Source organism: Orcinus orca, chromosome 9 (genome assembly GCF_937001465.1).
Source record: "Orcinus orca chromosome 9, mOrcOrc1.1, whole genome shotgun sequence".
NCBI lineage: Eukaryota > Metazoa > Chordata > Mammalia > Artiodactyla > Delphinidae > Orcinus > Orcinus orca.
The window spans coordinates 28244091-28270003 of record NC_064567.1 but is presented as its reverse complement, the minus strand read 5'-3'; the positions used below and the strand labels follow the sequence as shown (position 1 = coordinate 28270003).

The window sequence follows — 25913 nt, the reverse complement described above, 5'->3', positions numbered from 1 at the left end:
ACTTAAAGTTCAATGGATTTTTTTTCCCCAAGGAAACTAATAATTGTCTTGAACTGCAGTCCTCAGAGATGCCAATCCTCATTTCGTTTTTTTTTTTTTTTTTTTTTGGCCATGCTACACGGTATGCGGGATCTTAGTTCCCCAACCAGGGATAGAACCCGTGCCCCCTGCAGTGGAAGCGCGGAACTTAACCACTGGACCAACGGTGAAGTCCCTAATAATTGTCTTGAGTCCACCTAAAGAAAGGCAAACATAAAAGACAACAAAAGGCTGTTTGATTACTGCATTTGACTGTCTCCCTTGCTAGAATTTGACCAGTACAAAACTGCAAGCACAAGCCTCCTGGAACATGTGGTATGTCTTGTCACTTCCACATATAACACCTTTGAGGCTCATCACTCTTTTTTTTTTTAATACATTTATTTTATTTACTTATTTATTTTTGGCTGTGTTGGGTCTTCGTTGCTGCCCTCGGGCTTTCTCTAGTTGCAGCAAGCGGGGGCTACTCTTCATTGCGGTGCGTGGGTTTCTCATTGCGGTGGCTTCTCTTGTTGCGGAGCATGGGCTCTAGGTGTGCAGGCTTCAGTAGTTGTGGCACACGAGCTCAGTAGTTGTAACACGCGGGCTCAGTAGTTGTGGCCCACAGGATTGGTTGCTTCCCGGCATGTGGGATCTTCCCGGACGGGGGCTGGAACTTGTGTCCCCTGCATTGGCAGGCAGATTCCTAACCACCGCGCCACCAGGGAAGTCCCTCATCAGTCTTTTCTAAATTAATTTCAAGCTATTTATCCTGGTGTTAAGACCCTTTTAACACAAAACCAACATATTTACCTTAACTCCACCAGACCAGACAACGCACAGAAAGCTTACATTAAATTACTCCCACCTTTGCTGCCATCTCCATCACACAGGATGCCTCCCACACCTATGCAAATGAACAGATCCTATACATCTACCAAGAGCCAGCTCAAATGTCACCTTCCCTGACTTTCCCAACAGGGCAGATCCTCTCCCTCCACAACATCATTGGCATCTTTCTGATGGCTGTCACATTCCATCTTATGGCAGAGTTGCACACTCATCTTATCCCCTTCCTGGACCTCATACTCCTATAGGTCAGAAACTGTGTTTTAATTCTCTTCACTTATATGTGTGCCTTGTTCCAACAGACAAGAAATATCTATTGAACTCAACTGAAACAAAACTTCCATATTGGTTCAAAATGATATCTTGTGCCCTGCAGTGCTACAGGGTCCATAGGGACCTCAAGTCAAAAAGGAAAATCTGTGGGAAATAGGACAGTGCATATACTGGCATACCTTGTTCTATTGTGTTCAGTTTACTGTGGTTTACAGGTACTGATTTTTTTTTTTTTTTTTTTTTTTTTTACAAATTGAAGGTTTGTGGCAACCCTGTGTCGGGCAAGTCTATCAGTACCATTATTCCAAAAGCATTTGTTCACTTCATGTCTCTGTGTCACATTTTGGTAACTCTCCCAATATTTCAAATTTTTTCATTATTATTATTTTTGTTAAGCTGATCTGTGATCAGTGATCTTTAATGTTACTATTGCAAAAAGATAATGACTCATTGAAGGCTCAGATGATGGTTAACATATTTTAGCAATAAAGTATTTTTTAATTGAAGTAGAGTTGATATACAATATTGTATTTCTTAATTAAGGTATGTACATTTTCTTTAGACTTAATGCTATTGCACACTTAACAGACTACAGTATAGTTTAAACATAACTTGTATATGCACTGGGAAATCAAAAAAATTTGTGTGACTCACTTTATTGTGATATTCACTTTACTGCAGTGGTCTGAAATTAAACCCACAATATCTCCGAGGTACTTTAAGTATAGCTCCCATACCATTATCAGAAAAGAATACAGAAAATATACTTAATTTTTTAGTGGTAAGCAGATACACATAGTATTAAAACTACATAGAGACACTCATCAGTTTTCAAAAATGTCCAGTGCTCAAAGATAGGCTGAGATAGATGTCTCCAAGACAATCCCACCTACTTCCAAACTACTGTTTGGAAGACCTTAGTGACATATAAAAGGAAGGAGCTGTGACAACTTAGGGAAGTTGGCTTTGTCAACAGACATCGAAGCACTTTTCTTAGATGTAGTCACCAATGTGGAAGCAATGGCTGGGACGCTGAGCAGAGAGAAACTGAGAAGAGCTTTCGGCTGACCTTAAACAATACGGCGACAAAAACTGGAGCTTAAGTTCTGAAGGGGATCCTAATAAAGGCCAGATTTTCATTTGCGATCCTGCAAGACTATATTCTAAATAAATGGTAAATTGAAAAACATCAGTTTTCCAAAGGACCAAAGCCCACCTTTGAATCATCAATTGAGGTGATTTTTTTCCTAGCCTATCCCCCTGCCAGAAACAAAGGAAATCTTCTCTGAAAAAAAAATACACAAAATCCAGAGCCTCAAATCATCTCTAAAATTTTATAGACACAATATCCAACATTCAATCAAAACCAAACAGGCATAGTAAGTGATAAGAATTGACTGAAAACCAAGAAGAAGTAAAACAAAGAACATAAACAGACCCAAACGTTCACTGTAATTATCAGAAGTGAGTTTAAACTCGGATTAATATGTTCAAAAAATAAAATTTTCCCCAAAAAGGCAAAACTAATCCATAGTTTTTCGTCAAGATGGTAGGTACCTTTCAGAAGGAGAGTGGGAACGGTGCTGGGAGAGGCACAAGGGGATTTCTGGGATGTTAACATTGTTCTCTTTTTTACCTATGTAGTGTTCACATGGGTGTCTTTGTGATAATTTATCATGCTGTATACTTACATATCACTTATCTGTGAGACTTTAATATTTTATGCTATTATATAATGTAAAAAAATTATATTTTCTTCTTTAAGAAAAATTTTATTTAAATTTTACTTATCCCTCATCAGTTACATGGGCTAACCCTCAAACACACTTTACTAAGGATTTCATTGAATTGGCTTGCTTTTCTCCTAACATCTGTATGAGATCAACTGTACTGAATGAATGGCAATTTTGATTAAGGACAAATTGGAATGAAAAACTGTGATCTAAGGTTCAAAAGAAATAAACTTGTAGGGCTTCCCTGGTGGCACAGTGGTTAAGAATCCGCCTGCCAATGCAGGGCACATGGGTTCAAACCCTGGTCTGGGAAGATCCCACATGCTGTGGAGTAACGAAGCCCATGGGCCACAACTACTGAACCTGTGCTCTAGAGCCTGTAAGCCACAACTACTGAGCCCACGTGCCACAACTACTGAAGCCTGCACATCTAGATCCCGTGTTCCACAACAAGAAAAACCACCGCAATGATAAGCCCGTGCACCGCAACGAAGAGTAGCCCCTGCTCACCGCAACTAGAGAAAGCCCGCGCACAGCGACAAAAGACCCAACTCAGCCATAAATAAATAAATAAATAGATTAATTAATTAATTAAAAAAAGAAAGAAACTTGTAATTGAAATTTTGAAACATAATAATTTGTGACTTGCAAATGGCTAGTAACAGCTTCTTAGAATGGCAAATGATTTTAGAGCAGCCAAACAAAAAGCCATTTCAAGAAATAACAGGCAAATCCATTCACAAAGGCAAATTAGCATGCAACATTTTCCATATTTTGGCCTAACAAGGTAAGAGTTGCACTGAAATGCATACTTGTAAGATTCAAAAGATGAATTAAAGCCAAAGGCTCACCGATAGCTCTTCTAGCTACTCCAAAGCTCTGCTGGAGTCAAGCTGATTTAATTAATGTATTATGACTGGGGAGTTCTCTTTTAGGTAGGGACTAAGCTCTAACAGACCATCCCTTCTACGCATAAAAACTATAAACTCTGGACAGAATACAAACAAAACTAACTACGTGAGGGCTTCAGAGAATGAAGAATAGCAGGCGGTTTGGGGAGAGTGTCAAAACTCGGAAGAAATCAGCAGTGCCGTAGTTGAGCTTGCTGTTCTCTTGGCATTGCCCTGAGGAGGGGCAACGTAGTGTGAAGAGCTAAAAACCTGCAAGCAAGCTCACTGACTTTCTGATCTGAGGAAACAGGGCTAAAACCCACAGCACCACAGCCTCTGGAGTATGACTGGAAAATGCCAAAAAGGACAGATTCAGATAAAGTGAAGCCCAACTTCCATGTAAACTCTGGTCCAAGTCTGGAAGGACTGAGCATGTGCAGGTCAGATTACAAGCAATCCAGATAAAGATGAAAGAGCTGAACTTGAGCTACCTGTCTCAGGTGAGACAGAGTTTTCAGTTTAAGTCTAGCCAAGTTAATAAACCAAACAAAATCAACACTTTTCAGAGAAATGTAGCAATCCAGAATCTCCACAGCATGACTCTTCACCTCATCCAGGATGTTCTCCAAAACTATTCAGCTTAAGAAAACGAGAAAACTATGACGTGATCCATTCTCAAGGGAAAAGACAATCAATATATGTCAAGCCCAAGTTTACCCAGAATTTTGGAAATATGAGGTAGACTGTAAAGTGGCTTTTACAGCTGTGCTCCATGTGATAGAGGAAACTACACTCATAATAAATAAAAAGATAGAAATTCTCAGGAGAGAAAGAGAAAAAAATGTACTAAATGGAAAGTTTAGAACTAAAAGAGAATATCTGAAATAAAAATTCAAGTAAAGAGCTAAAGGAAGTTATTGATTCTTCAGGGAAATGATACCAGAGGGAAATGAATGAACATCACTGAAAATAGTAAACATCTAGGTAAATTTATTATTACTTTTTAAATATACACATGCTTTTCACCACTTAAACATTTACAATTACAGAATGTTAGAACTAGAGGGACCATTAAGATTATATATTAAAACCACCTTACTTTACAGGTGAAACATCTGAGGCTCAGAAAGGAAGTGACTGCCCGGCTCAAGGCCATAAAGCGAGTGATGTCTCCAGTAAAACCTGGCATTTATACTCTCTTTCTCAGGCTACTTTAATCCCTCAGCACCAATTCCAGACACACTGCAGATCCAGTACTGCATCAGCAAGCTTTCTCAGCCTTAACTTCTTTGTGTCTCAGTTTTCTAATCAGTACAATGGGTTGATAATGGTACCTACCTGAAAGGGTGATCACGAGTATTTAAAAATTAAAATATATAAAGTAATTTGAACACTGTCTGGAACATAGTAAGTGCTATATAATATTGTTTCCAACCATGATAATGCCTGCCACCATCATTTTCTAAAGCCTGTTACATCTCCCTGCTGACATATTCCAGGAGGAAAAACAAAGGGTCAAAATAGAATAATTTGTGAAAGAAAAGAAGAAAATGGGCTGGAAGTTGCCCTTATTAATACCACACTACCTATTGCCCCATTAGTATGAGAGCTCCTGAGTGAAACCATGGATGAAAAGGACAAGAGCCACTCTTCATACCTTTGGAACCATTGCCTGAGGCAGACAGCCATAAGCAATAGAAATAAAGCAGGATGGGTATAAATGCTTAGGATAAATACTGAAACAAGAAAGCTTTTCCCGAAAAAGAAAATGGAATTTAGATAACACCGTATTTCAGCAGTCAATCGCTGATCACAGTAAATAATACATGACCAGTGGACCTTCAAGACAGCAGAGGAGAAAGACGTGGAGATCACCTTCCTCCCCACAAATACATCAAAAATATATCTACACGTGCAACAACTCCTACAGAACACCTACTGAACGCTGGCAGAAGACCCCAGACTTTCCTAAAGGCAAGAAACTCCCCACGTACCTGTGTAGGGCAAAAGAAAAAAGAAAAAACAGAGACAAAAGAATAGAGATGGGACCTGCACCTCGGGGAGGAAGCTGTGAAGGAGGAAAAGTTTCCACACACTAGGAAGCCCCTTCGCGGGCAGAGACTGCGGGTGGCAGAGGGGGGAAGCTTCGGAGCCACAGAGGAGAGCGCAGCAACAGGGGTGCCGAGGGCAAAGTGGAGAGATTCCCACACAGAGGATCCGTGCTGACCAGCACTCACCAGCCCGAGAGGCTTGTCTGCTCACCCGCCAGGGTGGGTGGGGGCTGGGAACTGAGGCTCAGGCTTCGCGGGTCAGATCCCAGGGAGAGGACTGGGGTTGGCTGCCTGAACACAGCCTGAAGGGGGCTAGTGAGCCACAGCTAATCGGGAGGGAGTCCGGGAAAAAGTCTGGAACTGCCTAAGAGACAAAAGACCATTGTTTCGGGATGCACAAGGAGAGGGGATTCAGAGCACAGCCTAAACGAGCTCCAGAGACGGGCGCAAGCCGCGGCTATCAGTGCAGACACCAGAGATGGGCATGAAATGCTAAGGCTGCTGCTGCAGCCACCAAGAAGCCTGCGTGCAAGCACAGGTCACTGTCCACACCTCCCCTCCCGGGAGCCTGTGCAGCTCAGCCTGTCACTGCCAGGGTCCCATGATCCAGGGACAACTTCCTGGGAGAACACACGGCACGCCTCAGGCTGTTGCAACATCATGCCGATCTCTGCCACCAGAGGCTCACCCCTCATTCTGTACCCCTCCCTTCCCCCAGGTGAGTGAGCCAGAGCCCCCTAATCAGCTTCTCCTTTAACCCGTCCTGTCTGGGTGGGAACAGACACCTGAGGGCGACCTACACGCAGAGGCAGGGCCAAACCCAAAGCTGAGCCCCAGGAGATGTGCGAACACAGAAGAGAACGGGAACATTTTCTCTGTGCAGCCTCAGGAGCAGCAGATTGACTCTCCACAGTCACCTTGATGTACCTGCATCTGTGGAATACCTGAATAGACAACGAGTCGCCTCAAAATTGAGGTGATGGACTTCGGGAGCAACTCTAGACTTGGGGTTTGCTTTCTGTGTCTAATTTGTTTCTGGTTTTATGTTTATCTTAGTTTAGTATTTAAAGCTTAATATCACTGTTAGATTTGTTTATTGATTTGGTTAGTCTCTTTCTTTTTATATATTTTTTTTCTTTTTCTCTTTTTGTGTGTATGTGTATGATTCTTTGTGTGATTCTGTCTGTATAGCTTTGCATTTACCATTTAACCTAGGGTTCTATATGTCCACTTTTTTGGGGTTTTTTTGTTTTGTATAGTATTTACCGTTAGTTATCATTGGTGGATTTGTTTATTGGTTTGGATGCTCTCTGCTTTCTTTCTTTTATTTTTTTTTAAATTTATTTTATTTTTCTTCTTGGGTGCATTGGGTCTTTGTTACTGCGTGAGGGCCTTCTCTAGTTGCAGCGAGTGGGGGCTACTCTTCGTTGCGGTGCGCAGGCTTCTCATTGCGGTGGCTTCTCTGGTTGCTGAGCATGGGCTCTAGGCAAGCGGGCTTCAGTAGTTGCGGCGTGCAGGCTCTAGAGCACAGGCTCAGTAGTTGTGGCACACAGGCTTAGTTGCTCTGCGGCATGTGGGATCTTCCCGGACCAGGGCACGAACCCGTGTCCCCGGCATTGGCAGGAAGATTCTTAACCACTGCACCACGAGGGAAGCCCTCTTTCTTTTTTTTTAATTATTTTTTAAATTTTTAATAATATATATTTTTAATAACTTTATTTTATTTTTTTTTCTTTCTTTCTTTTTTTTCTCCGTTTTCTTCTGAGCCGTGTGGCTAACATGGTCTTGGTGCTCTGGCTGTGTGTCAGGCCTGAGTCTCTTAGGTGGGATAGCCAAGTTCAGGACATTGGTCCACCAGAGACCTCAGAGCCCCACATAATACCAAACGATGAAAGCTCTCCCAGAGATCTCCATCTCAATGTGAAGACCCAGCTCCACTCAAAGACCAGTAAGCTACAGTGCTGGACACCCTATGCCAAACAACTAGCAAGACAGGAACCCAACCCCATCCATTAGCAGAGACGCTACCTAAAATCATAATAAGTCCACAGACACCCCAAAAGACACACCAGACGCAGTCCTGCCCACGAGAAAGACAAGATCCAGCCTCATCCACCAGAACACAAGCAAAAGTCCCCTCCACAAGGAAGTTCACACAAACCACTGAACCAACCTTACCAACTGGGGGCAGACACCAAAAACAACGGGAACTACGAACCTGCAGCCTGCAAAAAGGAGACCCCAAACACAGTAAGTTAAGAAAAATGAGAAGACAGAGAAACACACAAAATATGAGGGAGCAAGGTAAAAACCTACCAAACCAAACAAATAAAGAGGAAAAAGGCAGTCTACCTGAAAAAGAATTCAGAGTAATGATAGAAAAGATGATCCAAAATCTTGGGAAACAAGTGGAGAAAATACAAGAAACATTTAACAAGGACCTAGAAGGACTAAAGAGCAAACAAACAATGATGAACAACACAATAAATGAAATTAAAAATTCTCTAGAAGGAATCAATAGAAGAATAACTGGGGCAGAAGAAAGGATAAGAGCAGAGCAGGAAAGGATTTTCTGCAGAGCAGAAAAAAGAAAAAGAATGAAAAGAATTGAGGACAGTCTCAGAGACCTCTGGGACAATATTAAAAGCACCAACATTTGAATTATAGGGGTCCCAGAAGAAAAAGAGAAAAAGAAAGGGTCTGAGAAAATATTTGAAGAGATTATAGTTGAAAACTTCCCTAACATGGGAAAGGAAATAGTCAATCAAGTCCAGGAAGCGCAGAGAGTCCCATACAGGATAAATCCAGGGAGAAACATGCCAAGACACATATTAATCAAACTATCAAAAATTAAATACGAAGAAAAAATATTAAAAGCAGCAAGGGAAAAGGAACAAATAACATACAAGGGAATCCCCATAAGGTTAACAGCAGATCTTTCAGCAGAAACTCTGCAAGCCAGAAAGGAGTGGCAGGACATATTTAAAGTGACAAAAGGTAAAAACCTACAACCAAATTACTCTACTCAGCAAGGATCTCATTCAGATTCGATGGAGAAATTAAAAGCTTTACAGACAAGTAAAAGCTAAGAGAATTAAGCACCACCAAACCAGCTTTACAGCAAATGCTAAAGGAATTTCTCTAAGAAGGAAACACAAGACAAGGAAAAAACCTATAAAAACAAACCCAAAACAATTAAGAAAATGGTAATAGGAACATACATATTGATAATCACTTTAAATGTAAATGGATTAAATGCTTCAACCAAAAGACACAGGCTTGCTGAATGGATATAAAAACAAGACCCATATGTATGCTGTCTACAAGAGACCCACTTCAGACCTAGGGACACATACAGACTGAAAGTGAGGGGATGGAAAAAGATATTCCATGCAAATGGAAACCAAAAGAAAGCTGGAGTAGCAATTCTCATATCAGACAAAATAGACTTTAAAATAAAGACTATTAGAAGAGACAAAGAAGGACACTACATAATGATCAAGGGATCAATCCAAGAAGAAGATATAACAACTGTAAATAGTTATGTATCCAACATAGGGGCACATCAATACATAAGGAAAATGCTAACAGTCATGAAAGGGGAAATCAACAGTAACACAATCCTAGTAGGGGGCTTTACCACCCCACTTTCACCAATGGACAGATCATCCAAAATTAAAATAAATAAGGAAAGACAAGCTTTAAATGATACATTAAATGACATGCACTTAACTGATATTTATAGGACATTCCATCCAAAACAACAGAATACACATTCTTCTCAAGTGCTCATGGAACATTCTCCAGATAGATCATATCTTGGGTCACAAATCAAGCCCTGGTAAATTTAAGAAAATTGAAATCGTATCAAGTATGTTTTCTGACCACAATGCTATGAGACTAGATATCAATTACAGGAAAAAAAACCTGTAAAAAATACAAACACATGGAGCTTAAGCAACACACTACTTAATAACCAAGAGATCACTGAAGAAATCAAATAGGAAATGAAGAAATACCTAGAAACAAATGACAATGGAGACACAACAACCCCAAACCAATGGATGCAGCAAAAGCAGTTATAAGAGGGAAGTTTATAGCAATACAATCCTACCTCAAGAAACAAGAAACATCTCAAATAAACAACCTAAACTTATACCTAAAGCAATTACGAAAAGAAGAATAAAAAAATCCCAAAGTTAGAAGAAGGAAAATAATAAAGATCAGATCAGAAATAACTGAAAAAGAAATGAAGGATACGACAGCAAAGATCAATAAAACTAAAAGCTGGTTCTTTGAGAAGATAAACAAAATTGATAAAACATTAGCCAGACTCATCAACAAAACAAGGGAGAAGACTCAAATCAACAGAGTTAGAAATGAAAAAGAAGTAACAACTGACACTGCAGAAATACAAAGGATCATGAGAGATTACTACAAGCAACAATATGCCAATAAAATGGACAACCCGGAAGAAATGGGCAAATTCTTAGAAAAGCACAACCTTCCGAGACAGAACCAGGAAGAAATAGAAAATATAAACAGACCAATCACAAGTACTGAAATTGAGACTGTGATTAAAAATCTTCCAACCAACAAAAGCCCAGGACCAGATGGCTTCAAAGCCATCAAATGTTTGAATTCAAATGTTTGAATTCTATCAAACATTTAGAGAAGAGCTAACACCTATCCTTCTCAAACTCTTCCAAAATATAGCAGAGGGAGGGACACTCCCAAACTTATTCTACGAGGCCACCATCATCCTGATACCAAAACCAAAGATGTCACAAAGAAAGAAAACTACAGGCCAATATCACTGATGAATATAGATGCAAAAATCCTCTAGAAAATACTAGCAAACAGAATCCAGCAGCACAATAAAAGGATCATACACCATGATCGAGTGGGATTTATCCCAGGAATGGAAGGATTCTTCAATATACGCAAATCAATCAATGTGATACACCATATTACCAAATTGAAGGATAGAAACCATATGATAATCTCAATAGTTGCAGAAAAAGCTTTCGACAGAATTCAACACCCATTTATGATAAAAACTCTCCAGAAAGTAGGCATAGAGGGAACTTACCTCAACATAATAAAGGCCATATATAACAAACCCACAGCCAACATGGTTCTCAATGGTGAAAAACTGAAACCATTTCCACTAAGATCAGGAGCAAGACAAGGTTGTCCACTCTCACCACTATTATTCAACATAGTTTTGGAAGTTTTAGCCACAGCAATCAGAGAAGAAAAAGAAATAAAAGGAATCCAAATCAGAAAAGAACAAGTAAAACTGTCACTGTTTGCAGATGACATGATACTATACATAGAGAATCCTAAAGATGCTACCAGAAAACTACTAGAGCTAATCAATGAATTTGGTAAAGTAGCAGGATACAAAATTAATGCACAGAAATCTCTTGCATTCCTATACACTAATGATGAAAAATCAGAAAGAGAAATTAAGTAAACACTCCCATTTACCATTGCAACAAAAAGAATAAAATACCTAGGAATAAACCTATGTAAGGAGACAAAAGACCTGTATGCAGAAAACTATAAGACACTGATGAAAGAAATTAAAGATGATACAAACAGAGAGATATACCATGCTCTTGTATTGGAAGAATCAACATTGTGAAAATGACTATACTACCCAAAGCAATCTACAGATTCAATGCAATCCTTATCAAACTACCAATGGCATTTTTCACAGAACTAGAACAAAAAATTTCACAATTTGTATGGAAACACAAAAGACCCTGAATGGCGAAAGCAATCTTTGGAACGAAAAACGGAGCTGGAGGAATCAGGCTCCCTGACTTCAGACTATACTACAAAGCTACAGTCATCAAGACAGTATGGTACTGGCACAAAAACAGAAATATAGATCAATGGAACAGGATAGAAAGCCCAGAGATAAACCCATGCACATATGGTCACCTTATCTTTGATAAAGTAGGCAAGAATATACAAGGGAGAAAAGACAGCCTCTTCAATAAATGGCGCTGGAATAACTGGACAGCTACTTGTAAAAGAATGAAATTAGAACACTCCCTAACGCCACACACAAAAATAAACTCAAAATGGATTAAAGACCTAAATGTAAGGCCAGACACTATAAAACTCTTAAGGAAAACATAGGTAGAACACTCAATGACATAAATCACCGCAAGAGGGCTTCCCTGGTGGCGCAGTGGTTGGGGGTCCACCTGCCAATGTGGCGGACGCGGGTTTGTGCCCCGGTCCGGGAGGATCCCACATGTCGCTGAGCTGCTGGGCCCGTGAGCTATGGCCACTGAGCCTGCGTGTCCGGAGCCTTGCTCCACAGCGGGAGAGGCCGCAGCAGTGAGAGGCCTGCGTACCGCAAAAAAATAAATAAATAAAAATAAATCACTGCAAGATCCTTTTTGACCCACCTCCTAGAGAAATGGAAATAAAAACAAAAATAAACAAATGGGACCTCATAAAACCTAAAAGCTTTTGCCTAGCAAAGGAAACCATAAACAAGACAAAAAGACAACCCTCAGAGCGGGAGAAAATATTTGCAAACGAAGCAACTGACAAAGGATTAATCTCCAAAATCTACAAGCAGCTCATGCAGCTCGATATCAAAAAAACAAACAACCCAATCCAAAAATGGGCAGAAGACCTAAATAGACATTTCTTCAAAAAAGATATACAGATTGCCAAGAAACACATGAAAGGATGCTCAACATCACTAGTCACTAGAGAAATGCAAATCAAAACTACAATGAGGTACCACCTCACACCGGTCAGGATGTCCATCATCAAAAAATCTACAAACAATAAATGCTGGAGAGGGTTTGGAGAAAAGGGAACCCACTTGCACTGTTGGTGGGAATGTAAATTGATACAGCCACTGTGGAGAACAGTATGTGGAGGTTCCTTAAAAAACTAAAAATAGAACTTCCATACAACCCAGCAATCCCACTGCTGGGCATATACCCTGAGAAGACCATAATTCAAAAAGAGTCATGTACCACAATGTTCACTGTAGCTCTATTTACAATAACCAGGACATGGAAGCAACCTAAGTGTCCGTCGACAGATGAAGAGATAAAGAAGATGTGGCACATATATACAATGGAATATTAGCCACAAAAAGAAACGAAATTGAGTTATTTGTATTGAGGTGGATGTCCCTAGGGTGTGTCATACAGAGTGAAGTAAGTCAGAAAGAGAAAAGCAAATATCGTATGCTAACACATATACGTGGAATCTTAAAAAAAAAAAAAAAAGTTTCTGAAGAACCTAGGTGCAGGACAGGAATAAAGACGCAGATGTAGAGAATGGACTTGAGGACACACGGAGGGGGAAAAGTAAGCTGGGACGAAGTGAGAGAGTGGCAATGGACATACATACACTACCAAATGTAAAATAGATAGCTAGTCGGAAGCAACCGCATAGCACAGGGAGATCATCTGGGTGCTTTGTGACCACCTAGAGGGGTGGGATAGGGAGGGTGGGAGGGAGACGCAAGAGGGAGGAAATATGGGGATATATGTATATGTATAGCTGATTCACTTTGTTATACAGCAGAAACTAACAAACCATTGTAAAGCAATTATACTCCAATAAAGATGTTAAAAAATAATAATAATAATATATGACCAGAACATAGGCTGTCAATTAACCAAGCATGAGTGAGTAAAATCCAACAAAATTTTCTGTATTTCTGATTTTTCCAATCTATTAATCACAGCATAGTAAGAATGCCCCAAAATATGAATTGGCCTAGAAAAGCAGAGAAAAAGTGAAAATAAAGTAAATCTTATTTCACATGTCAGGAACATTCTTAATAAAGTATGCATAATGAGAGGCAAATGCAATTGTAATTAAGCATGAAGGCAGTTACATATTTCCCATGAAACAATTATGCAGAATATGTAAAAATAAGAGTGTCAGTAAGTACTTCGGGGAAGCGCTGGCATTTCATTTTACAACAGATTTCTTAGACACAGAAGACCAGAACATTCATAAGATCACTCCAAAGTCCTATTTAAAGCCACAGAGGTGTTGCTACCAGTCCGCTTACCATTTCTTCAACATAAGGGTAAAGCATGTCTCCAAAGTATTCGGTAGATTCGATTGGAAGCTGTGCCGGCAAATTGTCAATGGAGCACATCAGAATCCCAGAGCCTTCGACACTAGGAGAAGCAACGTGCTTTATTCGGATGGACAAAATCTATGTGTAAGCTCTAACTTTTGCAGATGTCTACTCCATTATTTACACTTCATAATCATTTGTAATCTTCTACCACAGTATATAGGAAAATAAACAAGACTTTTCAAATAAAACTTTTCCCTTCTTCACAACCCATGGAAATGTAGTATGTGTGTGTGTGTATTTAAGTGCTCAAATCTGAATGTGGTTTTTCTACCAAATTTTTTAATATGCTTGAGCGTATCTCTGGAAATTTGCATAGCCTTCATAAAGCCGTGAAATATTGAGTATTTTAGAGTAGTATATCAAAGGAAGTAAATGATGCATTATTATGTATCTCTCCCCATCTATCAGCTTTAGCAAACTCACCTGTCATGAATAATATGCTGATCTGCATCATACATGCAGAAGGGATGCTCTATTGTCGTGCACTCAGTCATAAACTCAATAGATCCTCCGGTGTCAGCTGAAATGTCACATATTGCCACAAGTCTGTAAATAACATCAATACTTAGATGTGAACATGGATCTCTGAAGTCTCCGACAGAATTTAAAATGAGTAAAAATGAAAGGTGCTTGAACAATTTTCAATGTAGATGCTAAATATTTCCTAGGCTCCTTAGCTCTTTTTCCTACAGCTCACATGTTCAGGAAACTGTTCTTTTGGGATACAGAGAATCTTCCTAATAGGAGTTTTAGTCTCCCCAAGCAAAAAGAAAAAGAGGAAGAGGAGATGGATAGAGGAAGATAAGAAAGGAAAAGAGATAGAAGTAAAAGAAAAAAAAACCCTCCTTATACATACTACTATATATAAAATAGATAACTAATAAGGTCTATTGTATAGCAGAGGGGACCCTACTCAATACTCTGTAATGGCCTCTATGGGAAAAGAATCTAAAAAAGAGTGGATAGGGAAGTCCCTGGTGGCTCAGTGGGTAAGGCTCCACACTCCCAGTGCAGGGGGCCCAGGATCAATCCCTGGTCAGGGAACTAGATCTGCATGCATGCCACAACTAAGAAGTCCACATGCCGCAACTAAGACTCAGTGCAGCCTAAATAAATAAATATTAAAAATAAAAAAGTGGAGATATATATATATAACTGGTTCACTTTGCTGTACAGCAGAAACAACACAACATTGTAAATCAACTATACTCCAATAAAAATGAAAAAAAAAACCCTCCCTAGAGAAATCATTGACAACAGCCTAAAGTTAAGCTAGTCAGCCAACTTTAAATAACTTAGCAAGTTCGACTACACTACCTCCACCCCGCTTAGTAATACATCATTTTATGTGTTATTACATAGAAATCTCTGGAATTATGAACAAAAGTCTCAGCCCAGGATTCGAAATCCTTTTGAAGTTGACCCCAATTTTCCTGCCCAATCTCTAATTTCCACTTGCCCATATAAACCCTATACTAGGGCTACAGTGTCCCACTCACTGTCTTAAACTGTGCTTTGGTGGCTCCATAGTTATCAAGCACCAATCCTATCACTTGAAATCCCTGTTCTCACTCCTCCCTAGAGACTTTGCCGAGCCCATGCTCCCACTTTCTTCTAAACTCTTGCGATATTGATTGCTCCTAGCATTCCTTTGGAATTGAATTGATGCCAGCTACATGCCTGAGGGTAGCAACCACATTTTTTCTTTATCTCTCAGCTTAGCAGAGTGACAGGCAGACCAGGTGCTCCACAAATATTTATTTATTAACGAATTCATTCAACGTTTAGTAATTATTTGAATGAACATTATATGTCAAACAACGTACTGGGTACCTGTGGCCAAAACAAATAGGGCCCCTATCCTTAAGGAGATTAAGTTCTAGTAAGTTCTAGTGAGGCAGGAAATATCATAAACACAGGAAAATAAAAATCATAAACACATGAATTTCAGGGAAAAATATAGTAACAGACTGAAGAGTGATGGGAATGGGGAAGCAAGAGACGACCTCTCTGAGGAGCTTACTTTTGAGCTACGTGTGGAGTCCCATAAGAGAAGAGAATCTCAAGAAGGAGGAAAGGAAATAGACTCACAAACATAGAAAACAAACATATGGTTACCAAAGCGCAAAGGCGGGGGAGGGAGGGATAAATGAGGAGCTTGGGATTAACAGATATACACTACGATATATACAATGGATAAAAAATGAGGACCTACTGTATAGCACAGGGAACTATATTCAATATCTTATAATAACCTATAATGGAAAATAATCTGAAAAAGGAAAATATGTATATATATATATACATATATATATATATATATATGTAACTAAATCACTGTGTTGTATACTTGAAACTAACAGGGCATTGTAAATCAACTAGACTTCAATAAAAAAAATAAACTTGCTCCCTAGAGCAAACAAACAAAAAAAAGAAACTTTGCAATCTCAGTTATCCCTAACATGTTATCACCGAGTCCAGCTGATCACTTAACACAGTTAAGCCCAGAACACTTTTTCTAACTTTCGGGATGTCACCTTATACATATATATATAACTGAATCACTTTGCTGTACATCTGAAACTAACAACATTATAAATCAACTATACTTTGATTAAAAAAAAAAAAAAGGAGGGAAGGTTAACTGTCAAATATTTCCAAGAGATTAAATAAGATAAGTCAGACAACTGGTTATTACTAGTCAAGTCCTGTGCTATGTGGGTCCCCTATGTGTGATACCCTCACAGTGGGCCTTGCTGCTGAAAACTGCCATCATTGCTGAAGTCCTTACTTGTGTGGCAGTGCAGGGCAGCCTTCAACACCAGCAACTGAGGACTTGCCTGGAGCCAGGAGACTCTGAGCATCTTGGCGGGTTAGTAGGCGAGGAGTGTTTTGTTCCCAGTAGATTCCATTAATTAAACAAGTTGTATAGGGTGCAATCTGTAAAGCAGATTCCAAGGTCAGCGAGATAGGAAATAGCCTTTTTCAAAGCAGTGTGCTGAAAGAGAGCTATCAGTAAAGTTCATGAGAAATAATTTAACGTTATTTCTAATTGACTTCGTTATTTGCCAAGTCAGTGGCCACCTTTCGAAGCAAAGACGATAAATACCCACCCAGATTTCAGTGGGAAATTATCTCATTATAGAAAAACATATGAATATAAATACATTAATATTTGTGTTCTATAATGCCTTGCATAGCCAAGAAAAAGGAAATAACAGAAGTTCAAGTGACCAAGTGCTCTATTTCCAGCTCAGCCTCTAGTAGCATGTGATCTAAAGCATGCTACCTTAACTTCTCTGGGCTGTTTTCCTTACCTGTCAGATGGGGATAATGCGTACCCTATTCCTCAAAGGAATGCTGCGAAGATTAAATCAGATAACATCTGTAAGCCCCATGGGCAAATGCGCTACATGCATGCATACATGGTAACTAGGTCATTATAAGTTTGGGGATGCATCCAATCACCAGTATTTCTGTGACTGGGGAAGAGAAGGGATGGAAACTTACTGGATTCAAAATTTTTCAATTTGAAACTAGTTTTATAATTCCTGTTTCTCAAGCATCTCAAGCATTTTCAAGCCACAGGTAAGAGTTCTTCTATAATATGCTCTACATGCTATAACACTAAATTTCATACCAGAATCTAAAAGTGTTATATTGTTCAAATACATTTAAAATTATTTAAAATATTCCTTTTCACAATTAGATGCATGCATTTTTTTGTTGGTTTATTTTGAGAAGGACTGTTGCATGACCAATGACTACAAAACACACAAATATATTATCCTTCTTATAAGACGAGACCAGAGTGTCCCCATCAGAAGGAGGATATGAACTGGAAGTAACTTTTGTACAGTGGAGATGGGTCTTCCATAGCCATACTGTTTCACTCTGGTCCCCTGTAATCAATGGCATGTATTTCAAGATGGCTGGCTGAGGTTGACTGCAATTTGTGGCCATAGAAGGGATAGAACTATGTTGAGAACAACTCTCATAGACACTATGGTTTCTCAACAGTACTAACTAATTCAGGGTAAATACAGAAAAGAGTAACCCACAGGAAATGGTTTAGAGCAACTGGGCACAGGCAGACCTGAAGGAGAAACACAGTCAGTGAAGCAATGTGCATACCCATAGAAACTACCAAAGCCACAAAGCAAAGGCCACTCCAAACACCAAGAAAAGCCAACACCACCTAAGGACAACTCATAATACCCAAAGGACTCACCACAAGTCAATATGGAGAACTGAAAACCAATGTACACAATCACAATCTCTCTCCTTCAAAGCAGCCTAACTATAGCGTATCACGAGCAACCAACTCAAAAGCGAGGCATGATACTCACATCAGTATTAAAACGGCTTATGTAGCGCTCAGGGTATTTGTCATACTCTACAGGATCATAGATACCATCTGTTTTCCTGACGAGATGATGATGGCGACTTAACACTGTCCCGTACACTTTTCTCAGGTCTTGCAGAGGAGAAAGGAATTAGTCAAGTGGGTCACAAATGATAAAGGTTTATGGTGATAAAATATTATAACACTGAAACTGTTAAAAAAAAACAGTAAAAGACACAAACACTCGCCCTCCCCGCCCTCCCTACCTCCATTTTGGGAAACTTCTTTTAATTCATGCGGCTCCACATATTCACAAGGTAATTCATTGAAGATTTCTTGGGCTCCCTGTAAATAATGCATGAGTGAAAACTCTAAAAATCAATCAGAGAAGAGCCAATACGATTTCCTGCAAAGGTTCCAACTCATTTTCCCCAGAATTTTATAGCTCAACTTGCCCTGCCCTGCAACTGGGACCACAGCACGGAGGCACAGATGAGCCTCTTGCATGCAGCCTGTGAACCAACTTTTATTCCCATTTAAACACCACTCATTGGAAGGGGCTTTAATTTTTTTACTTAAAGTTATTCAGCATAGAAGCAAGGGGGTTTAAGAACTGACAGTACAATAAAAATATTTCTATTTAATTTTTGCTCCATTGCAGAAATTATTTCAAGTGGGGAAACTATATTTCCTACTTATATCAGATGGCTATCTCACAGTATAATATAAATAGTGATGTCCTGTTTGTAAAATATTTTCGCTGAAGAAAGATCTATTTTGCAATTACAAGTTTCTCTATGGGATCAAAAAGACATTCTCGAAACTACCCCAGAAGGAAGAAAGTAACAATAGCAGTCTTGAGTTAAGCCTCTTAACATCTTTTGGCAAAACTCCAAATCTTGTAAAATTTACATCCTGGGGTCACTTCCAAATTTTGGGATATCTCAGTGATAGAGGTAAAGCAGAGCACCCTAAGAATAGACCTTTACACAACAAGGAGTTATCCCTCTAAAAAGAAAAAAAGAAAAGAAAAACCATTCAAAGCCTCTGACAGCTTGGAATCAACTCAAAGCAAAGACACTAAGTTTGGACCAGTACTGCACTTTACTGTGGGAAAAGTACATAGGTAAGAAAAGTACCAAGAACAGAATGCCCAGTCGTGGAAAAGAAGGGCTCTGAAATGTTACACAAAATGCCCACATCCTTTGGGTTAGTGTCAGAGTTTCAGACTGCTTTACAGAAAGAAGACAGTTGGAGCATACCTTAGATACATTACCAGTCCCTGTGAACACAAATGTTAAGGGCCCTATCGACTTTGGCATCAATCCCAGAGATATTTCATAGCCAGTGTCTCGGACAGCTTGCACAGCCTGACTGCTGTTCCTGTAGTTATGAGCCATGCCAATGTGCTGCAAGCAAGCACACGTGGATCACATTAGTCTACCACCTGAGACAGGTTTCTGTTCTTAAAATGTGACATGTATTTCAAAAAAAAATAGACACAATAAACATCTCACCATAAAAGGTGTGTGATGTCCCAAAGCAAGGAGCCTTAAACCCATTCCATGTAAAATGTTGATCATCCCTGTTGCAGAATCAGACCAACAGAAAGACCATTAGTTGGGAGGAGTTGAAGCTGTTTTCTCTACCTGTCCTCCAACCTGCTCCGTGCTCTGAGAAAGCACAGACCACAGCATCTCAGATTTGGAAGGGGCCCCAGTAGTCATCTTATCCATTCCCTCAACTTTCTGCCATCGAAAGCGTTAACCCAGCTGCACCCCGACCTGTCCCCTCCACATCCAATCCTGCTAAAACGGAAAGAGTGCCCCTCTTTTTCTCTAAGGTTAATCTCTCCACCTTTGCTCCAGATCCCATCCCTTCCTGTCTCTCTCAGGAATTTACTCTTGAATTATGTCCTCTCTCTATCCCTCTCTATTGGTTCATTCTTATCAACATTTAAACACGCCTCCATTTCTCTCATACCAAAAACAAATGAATAAGCAAAAAAGAAGTCACCATTGACACTACGACCCCTCCCCCCATCATTTCAGTGACCTACACAGCTAAACTCGTGGACACTTTTCAGATCTTGACTTACTTGTCAGAGGTATCTGGCAATGTAGAGCCCCTCTTTGTTGGGACTCTCTTCCCTCAGCTTGCCTGGCTTGAACATTTTCACCCTACATTTCTGCAGGCTCCACTTCCCATGCCCATTCCTTTTATATTAGTGCCTTGCCCTTTGCTTGGTATTGGTCACTCTCAGGATTCTGTCCCAGGCACTATTCTCTTCAATCTCTACATTTTTCCCTTAGCTAATCTCATGCATTCCTAAATTTCAAGTACTCTCTGTATGATGATGACTCCAAGTCTGTATCTCTAACGCAGATATTTTATTTCAAGACCCAACCAACCACCTTATGGATTTCTCAATCTGGATGTCCTTCACGTAGCAGAAACTTAGCATGCCTGTAACGAAGACCTCAGCATCCATTCTCCCCTTCTTTTCCGGAAGGGAACTTTCCCTCTCCATATCCCTGACAAATTTTCTTTGACCTTTTTTCTGATGTCAACTTTTAAAGGAATAATTTATATACAACAAATCACACCAATTTGAAGTCTATAGTTTGATAACTGTTAACAAATGCACACACCCATATTACCACCAACATAATCAAAATACAGAATATTCCCATTACTCCAGTCAATCCTCCCCAAACTTTGGCCCCAAACAACTAACTGATTTTCTTTGTCTCTATAGATTCGTTTCTTCTACAGTTGCATACAAATGAAATTTTAAGTATTTACTCTTCTTTGTGTGTCTGCTTTTACTCAGGAAAATGTTTTTGAGATTCGTGCATACTTTGTGCGTATAAGTAGTTTGCTTCTTTTTATTGCTGAGGAGTGCTCCATTCTATGGATGTACCACAGTTTATTTATCCATTCCTCTGCGGATTGTCTGGGCTATTATGAATGAAGCTACTATAAATAATTCTTTACAAAAAATAATTTGTTTCTCTTGATAAATGCCTATGAGTGGAATTTATTTTGTACATTGATATGCAAGTGTTTTATTTATTCTTGAGATGAGTCTTTCAAGGATTTGCCTATTTTGTCAACGTTGTCAAATTTATTGGCTTATTCATAATATTCCCTTATCATTTTTAATATCTGTGACATATATAGTGACGATTCCTCTTGTATTCCTAATATTGGTAAAAAGTGGCTTCTCTCTCTTTTTTTGAAAAATCAATCTAACTGGAGGTTTATCAATTTTATTGATTATTTTTTTAAAAAAGAACTGGCTTTTGATTTTCTCTATTATTTTCCTGTTTTAATTTAATTGATGTTCCCTCTTATCAATATTATTTCCTTCCTTCTATTTGCTATGGGTTAATTTATTCTTCATTTTCTAGCTTCTTCTGATGGAAATTTAGATTACTAATTTAAGAACTTTCTTCTTTTCTAATGAAAGCATTAAATGCTATAAATTTCCTTCTAAGCACCACTTTACCTGCATTCCACAAATTTTGGTGTGCTGTGTTTTAAATTTTCATTCAATTCAAAATATTTTCTAATTTTTCCTGTGATGTCTTCTGGACTCATGGGTTATTCAAAAATACATTGTTTATCTTCCAAATATTTGGAAGTTTCCTATATATCTCTGTTTTATAATTCTAAAATCAATTTTATTATAGTCAGAGCACATACTCTATGATTTCAGACCTTTTAAATTTATTAAAAATTGTTTTGTGACCTAGCATATGGACCATCTGGATGAATGTTCCACAGGAAAGGAATGTGTTCTATTCTGCAAGTTGCTGGGTGGAGTGCTGGGTGCTCAAGAACTTCCACTGATGTCAGGGCGGTTGATAGTGTTTTGTGTCCTCTATCCCTACAAATTTTCTGTCTACTTATTCTGACAATTATACACCTTCAAGTAGTCTAATCTGATATAGAGTTATAACATGTGGTGTTTCTCAACTAAAGAAGGTTCAAAGTACTAACTGGGACAAAAATCAAGTGCTGTTTTTCCCCAAACTCCAGCTTGTATCCTTGCTAGACTGCTCCTCTGTTGGCTCCTGTCCCCGTACCTTTTCTCCCTCTTTTACCCTTTCTTCCATTCTTCAATTTCTCATCACCAAACTGACCTCTCTTTCCAATCTTCCAAACAGTAAAAATTCAGAGCCTAAGCATAGCTGTTGTCCTTCTCCCTGCTCTCTTTTTCTTAATTTTTGTAATACATATAGTTTAATGATTTTATTTTATTCCCCTGATATTCATCACCCTTAGTCACACCCCCATGTTTATTTTTATTGGTGGAAATGAACACTCCCATCCCCTTGCCACAAAAAAGACAGAACGCAGTTACTCCCCAGGCAAATTTAGAAAATGGGTGATGTAACAGCCTTGGCATACCTACCTGCCACACCTGCCCACTGTCCAAACGCCACTACCCGTATTCCTCTATGATCCACCATTTTCTCATAATCAATAAGTCGGATTTCCTGAAGAAACAGTAAAAAATTTCTCAACCAGACCCATCCAGCTTAATTTGAATGAGTACAAAACATATAGAGCAAGTGATTATTTCACAGTATTCCCTCATAAAATAGATCTTGACTTGCCAAGTGCACCATGAAATATTTAGAAAATGCTGGGTCACAAACCAATCATAGGTTTGTGATGAGAGATGAAAGAATGGTCCTAGCAGGGTACTAACACCCCTTGATGGTAGGCAATAAAATAACAAAGGCATGATTTCTTTTAACTTTTAGCCCAGCACCACTGACAAATATATCCACATACTGCCCCCACTCATCCTCACATCCTTCCCTCTAGTCTCAAAAACCACAAGTCTTTCCTGAGACTAATCCCTGTGAGCTAGATGCCAGCTTTATTCTATGTCCTCCAAGACCTCTCAAACTTTTTCTTTCTTTTCTTTCTTCCTTCTTTACACTGTTCCTTTCCCTCAGCCATTCTAAATACACCCAGGTCTCTCTTCTACTTTAAAAATAACAACTATACACCCTCTCAAGTCCATACACACGAATCTATCTCATTCTCTCTCTCTCTCTCTCCTTCTGTCTCTCTTAGTATCTCTCTGTTTCTCTGTCTCCCTCTTTTTTCTCTCTCTCCAACCTTTCACAAGCGAACTTTATTTTAAAAGTAGCACAAGCTGCTTGCTCTTCACTTCCTCACCTTCTCTAAAATCTTGTCCTTCCTCTTTCCTTGGGAATCTTCCCTCTCTCTTGGAAATGTCCTATTAACTAATGCTTAAAAACTGCTGACACATTGGAATTACAGAATGTCTTAAATAGTCTATTTCCTCAAAGATGATATAATTTTTGCCATGTGCTTGGATTTAAGAATATTTAATATTAATCCAACTCCAAGTAATTTGTTACAAAATGTTGCCCCAAAGCAGCCCTGCTGGGTCTGTTTTCATTAATTTTCTTGAAATGAACGAAACTTCATATAACCAAAAAGAAAAATGTTTCTAAAGTACTTTTTGAGGAGTTTTATCTGCTTAAAGTGAAACATTCTTCTATAATACTATTTCCTTTAATTACTTTTTGAATTGGTTCTTATGAAACACTGTAAATTAACTACAGTGTCTGTTTAGTGAATCTGAAATTAGTAAGAATGTATTCTACAGGTTTATGTAAAATTTTCCTCCATTACTTTTACTGTTTGTGAAACTCTCCTGTCCTCTACCTATCGTCAGATTCAAGTCTAGTTTCTAATGCTCTAACATCCTTACCCCAGGACTTAGACCTTGGACTTCTCCATCTACAGTCACTCCTTACCCTCACCCAGTCTCATGGCTTTAGATACCATCTAGTCTCTGACAACTGAAAAATGTGTATCTGGAGAAGCTGCCCTCCTGAGCTACAGACTCACATCCAATGGCCCACTCAGCATCTCCCCTTACATGTCTAATGGGCAAATTAAACTCGACAGGCCCTAAGCTCAAATCTTCATCCTCCCTCCCAAGCCTGCTCCTCGTGCAGTAGCATCATGTCAATCTAAAGCAACTCCTTTAAGTTACTCTAACCAAAATCCTGGAGTCGCCTCTGACTCCTCTCTTTCTCTCATAGTCCACATTCACCTCATCCATGAATCCTGCAGGATCAGACCTCTAAAATACATCCAAGATTGTCCATGTGTCACGACCTCCACTCCCGCCGCCCTCAACATCATTTGCAGCCTAGCATCTGGACTAGTCTAGACTAACAATCTTCTTATCAATTTTGCTCTCCTTCTCCAGTCTCCAACTTTTATTCACAGAGCAGGCAGAATAAGCATCTTAGAATATGATTAACTCTAATCCTCCATTCAAAAAGACTGTCTGTTGGGCTTTTGCACTACTATTCTCTCAGGTTGGAAGGCTTCTCCCAGATGGATATGGCTTGATCCTTTGCCTCTTACAAATTTTTGCTCAATGCCAATACTGCAATGAGGCACTCCCTGGTCATCCTATTTCAAGTAGCGTTATCACCTCCCCTAGTGCCCAGCACTCCTTTTTTTCTTCTGTATTATATTTATCTCCATTACACATATCACCAAGCGACATATGAGGTGTTGTTTATTTATTCTAGTGTCTCCTCGTACTAGAATGTAAGCTATGTTCATTGCAGTGATCAGTGTCAGACACATTGTAGGCACTTGGTAAATATTTGTTGAGTATTTTAAATAGATGTATTTTAAATAGATGATAGTTTTTCCACAGTATTTATATCTCAAAAAATGTTTCTTTTCCTTATGAATGTTAATAAATGTAAAAATAGTTTCCAGTACAGTTCTGGTACTACAGAGCTGTGCAGCCTCAGTCAAGTCACTTCACCTCTCTGGGCTCCATCTGAAAAATTAGGGTGGTAAGTTATATGATCCCTGAGGTTCCTTTTAGCTCTAAAATTCTACTTGCTAATATTTGAACTATTAACCTTATAAGTTAATAATCATTTGGAGCAAATGCTTCTATCATTCTTCCCATTTCAGAATACAAAGGAATGAAATGTGTTTGGTTCCTCTTATCACAAACTCCAAACTTGCCCAGCAGAGCAGCCCGAAGAGTAGCAGAACTATACAAGCACTAACTGCAGATCACCTCTCCTACTGAGGTGAATACGTGATGTATTTTCTAGATGCTGAAAGAAAACTAAAACTCCACTTGACAGTTAAAAGTTAAAAAAAAAAATGTTTCTACGTTAACATTTATGAATATTGGCCACTAATTACCTGTTTTAGGATCTCATCCAACAAACCCATATTGGCCTCCTGAGCCTTTATGGTGTGGGAGAAGAATGCATAGGTCTTCTTAGGCATTAGTTTTTCTTCTGGGGGTCTTTTAACTCCCAAAATTAAACAAGCTTCAGAAATATCCTCCTGAAGAATGCCACCAGCTTTGACATATTCCTGGGAATGTAATTTTGATTAAAAGTTATTCTCTTGATTTGTTGAATTCATATTTTCTTTAATAAATAAATGTAGCAATTAAAGTCACAACCTTTTGAAGGAAACAAATATAAGGAACAAATCATAGAAAAACTACTTCTAATATTCTTACTTGCTGGCTAAAGATCAATCTAACATGTTTGACTTTTGTACCAG

The 25913-nt window shown here is 39.0% G+C and overlaps 1 protein-coding gene across 4 annotated transcripts in view; it reads right to left on the bottom strand.

Annotated features, from left to right (window-relative positions):
- AASS (aminoadipate-semialdehyde synthase) overlaps nucleotides 1-25913 on the bottom strand; it is a 74141-nt gene that overhangs the window by 36272 nt on the left and 11956 nt on the right. For 2 of the 4 annotated variants that reach the window (XM_004265509.4, XM_033420394.2), the window contains exons 3-11: nucleotides 25542-25718; nucleotides 22723-22807; nucleotides 19820-19887; nucleotides 19565-19711; nucleotides 18569-18647; nucleotides 18307-18434; nucleotides 16749-16897; nucleotides 14381-14503; nucleotides 13883-13994 (exon numbers count right to left, since the gene is read on the bottom strand). In XM_004265509.4, the coding sequence (XP_004265557.1) occupies nucleotides 13883-13994; nucleotides 14381-14503; nucleotides 16749-16897; nucleotides 18307-18434; nucleotides 18569-18647; nucleotides 19565-19711; nucleotides 19820-19887; nucleotides 22723-22807; nucleotides 25542-25718 (1068 nt within the window). Of the gene's footprint in view, nucleotides 1-13882; nucleotides 13995-14380; nucleotides 14504-16748; nucleotides 16898-18306; nucleotides 18435-18568; nucleotides 18648-19564; nucleotides 19712-19819; nucleotides 19888-22722; nucleotides 22808-25541; nucleotides 25719-25913 lie in introns of those variants that run through there. The other 2 variants (XM_049715196.1, XM_049715197.1) reach the window with 2 other exon arrangements.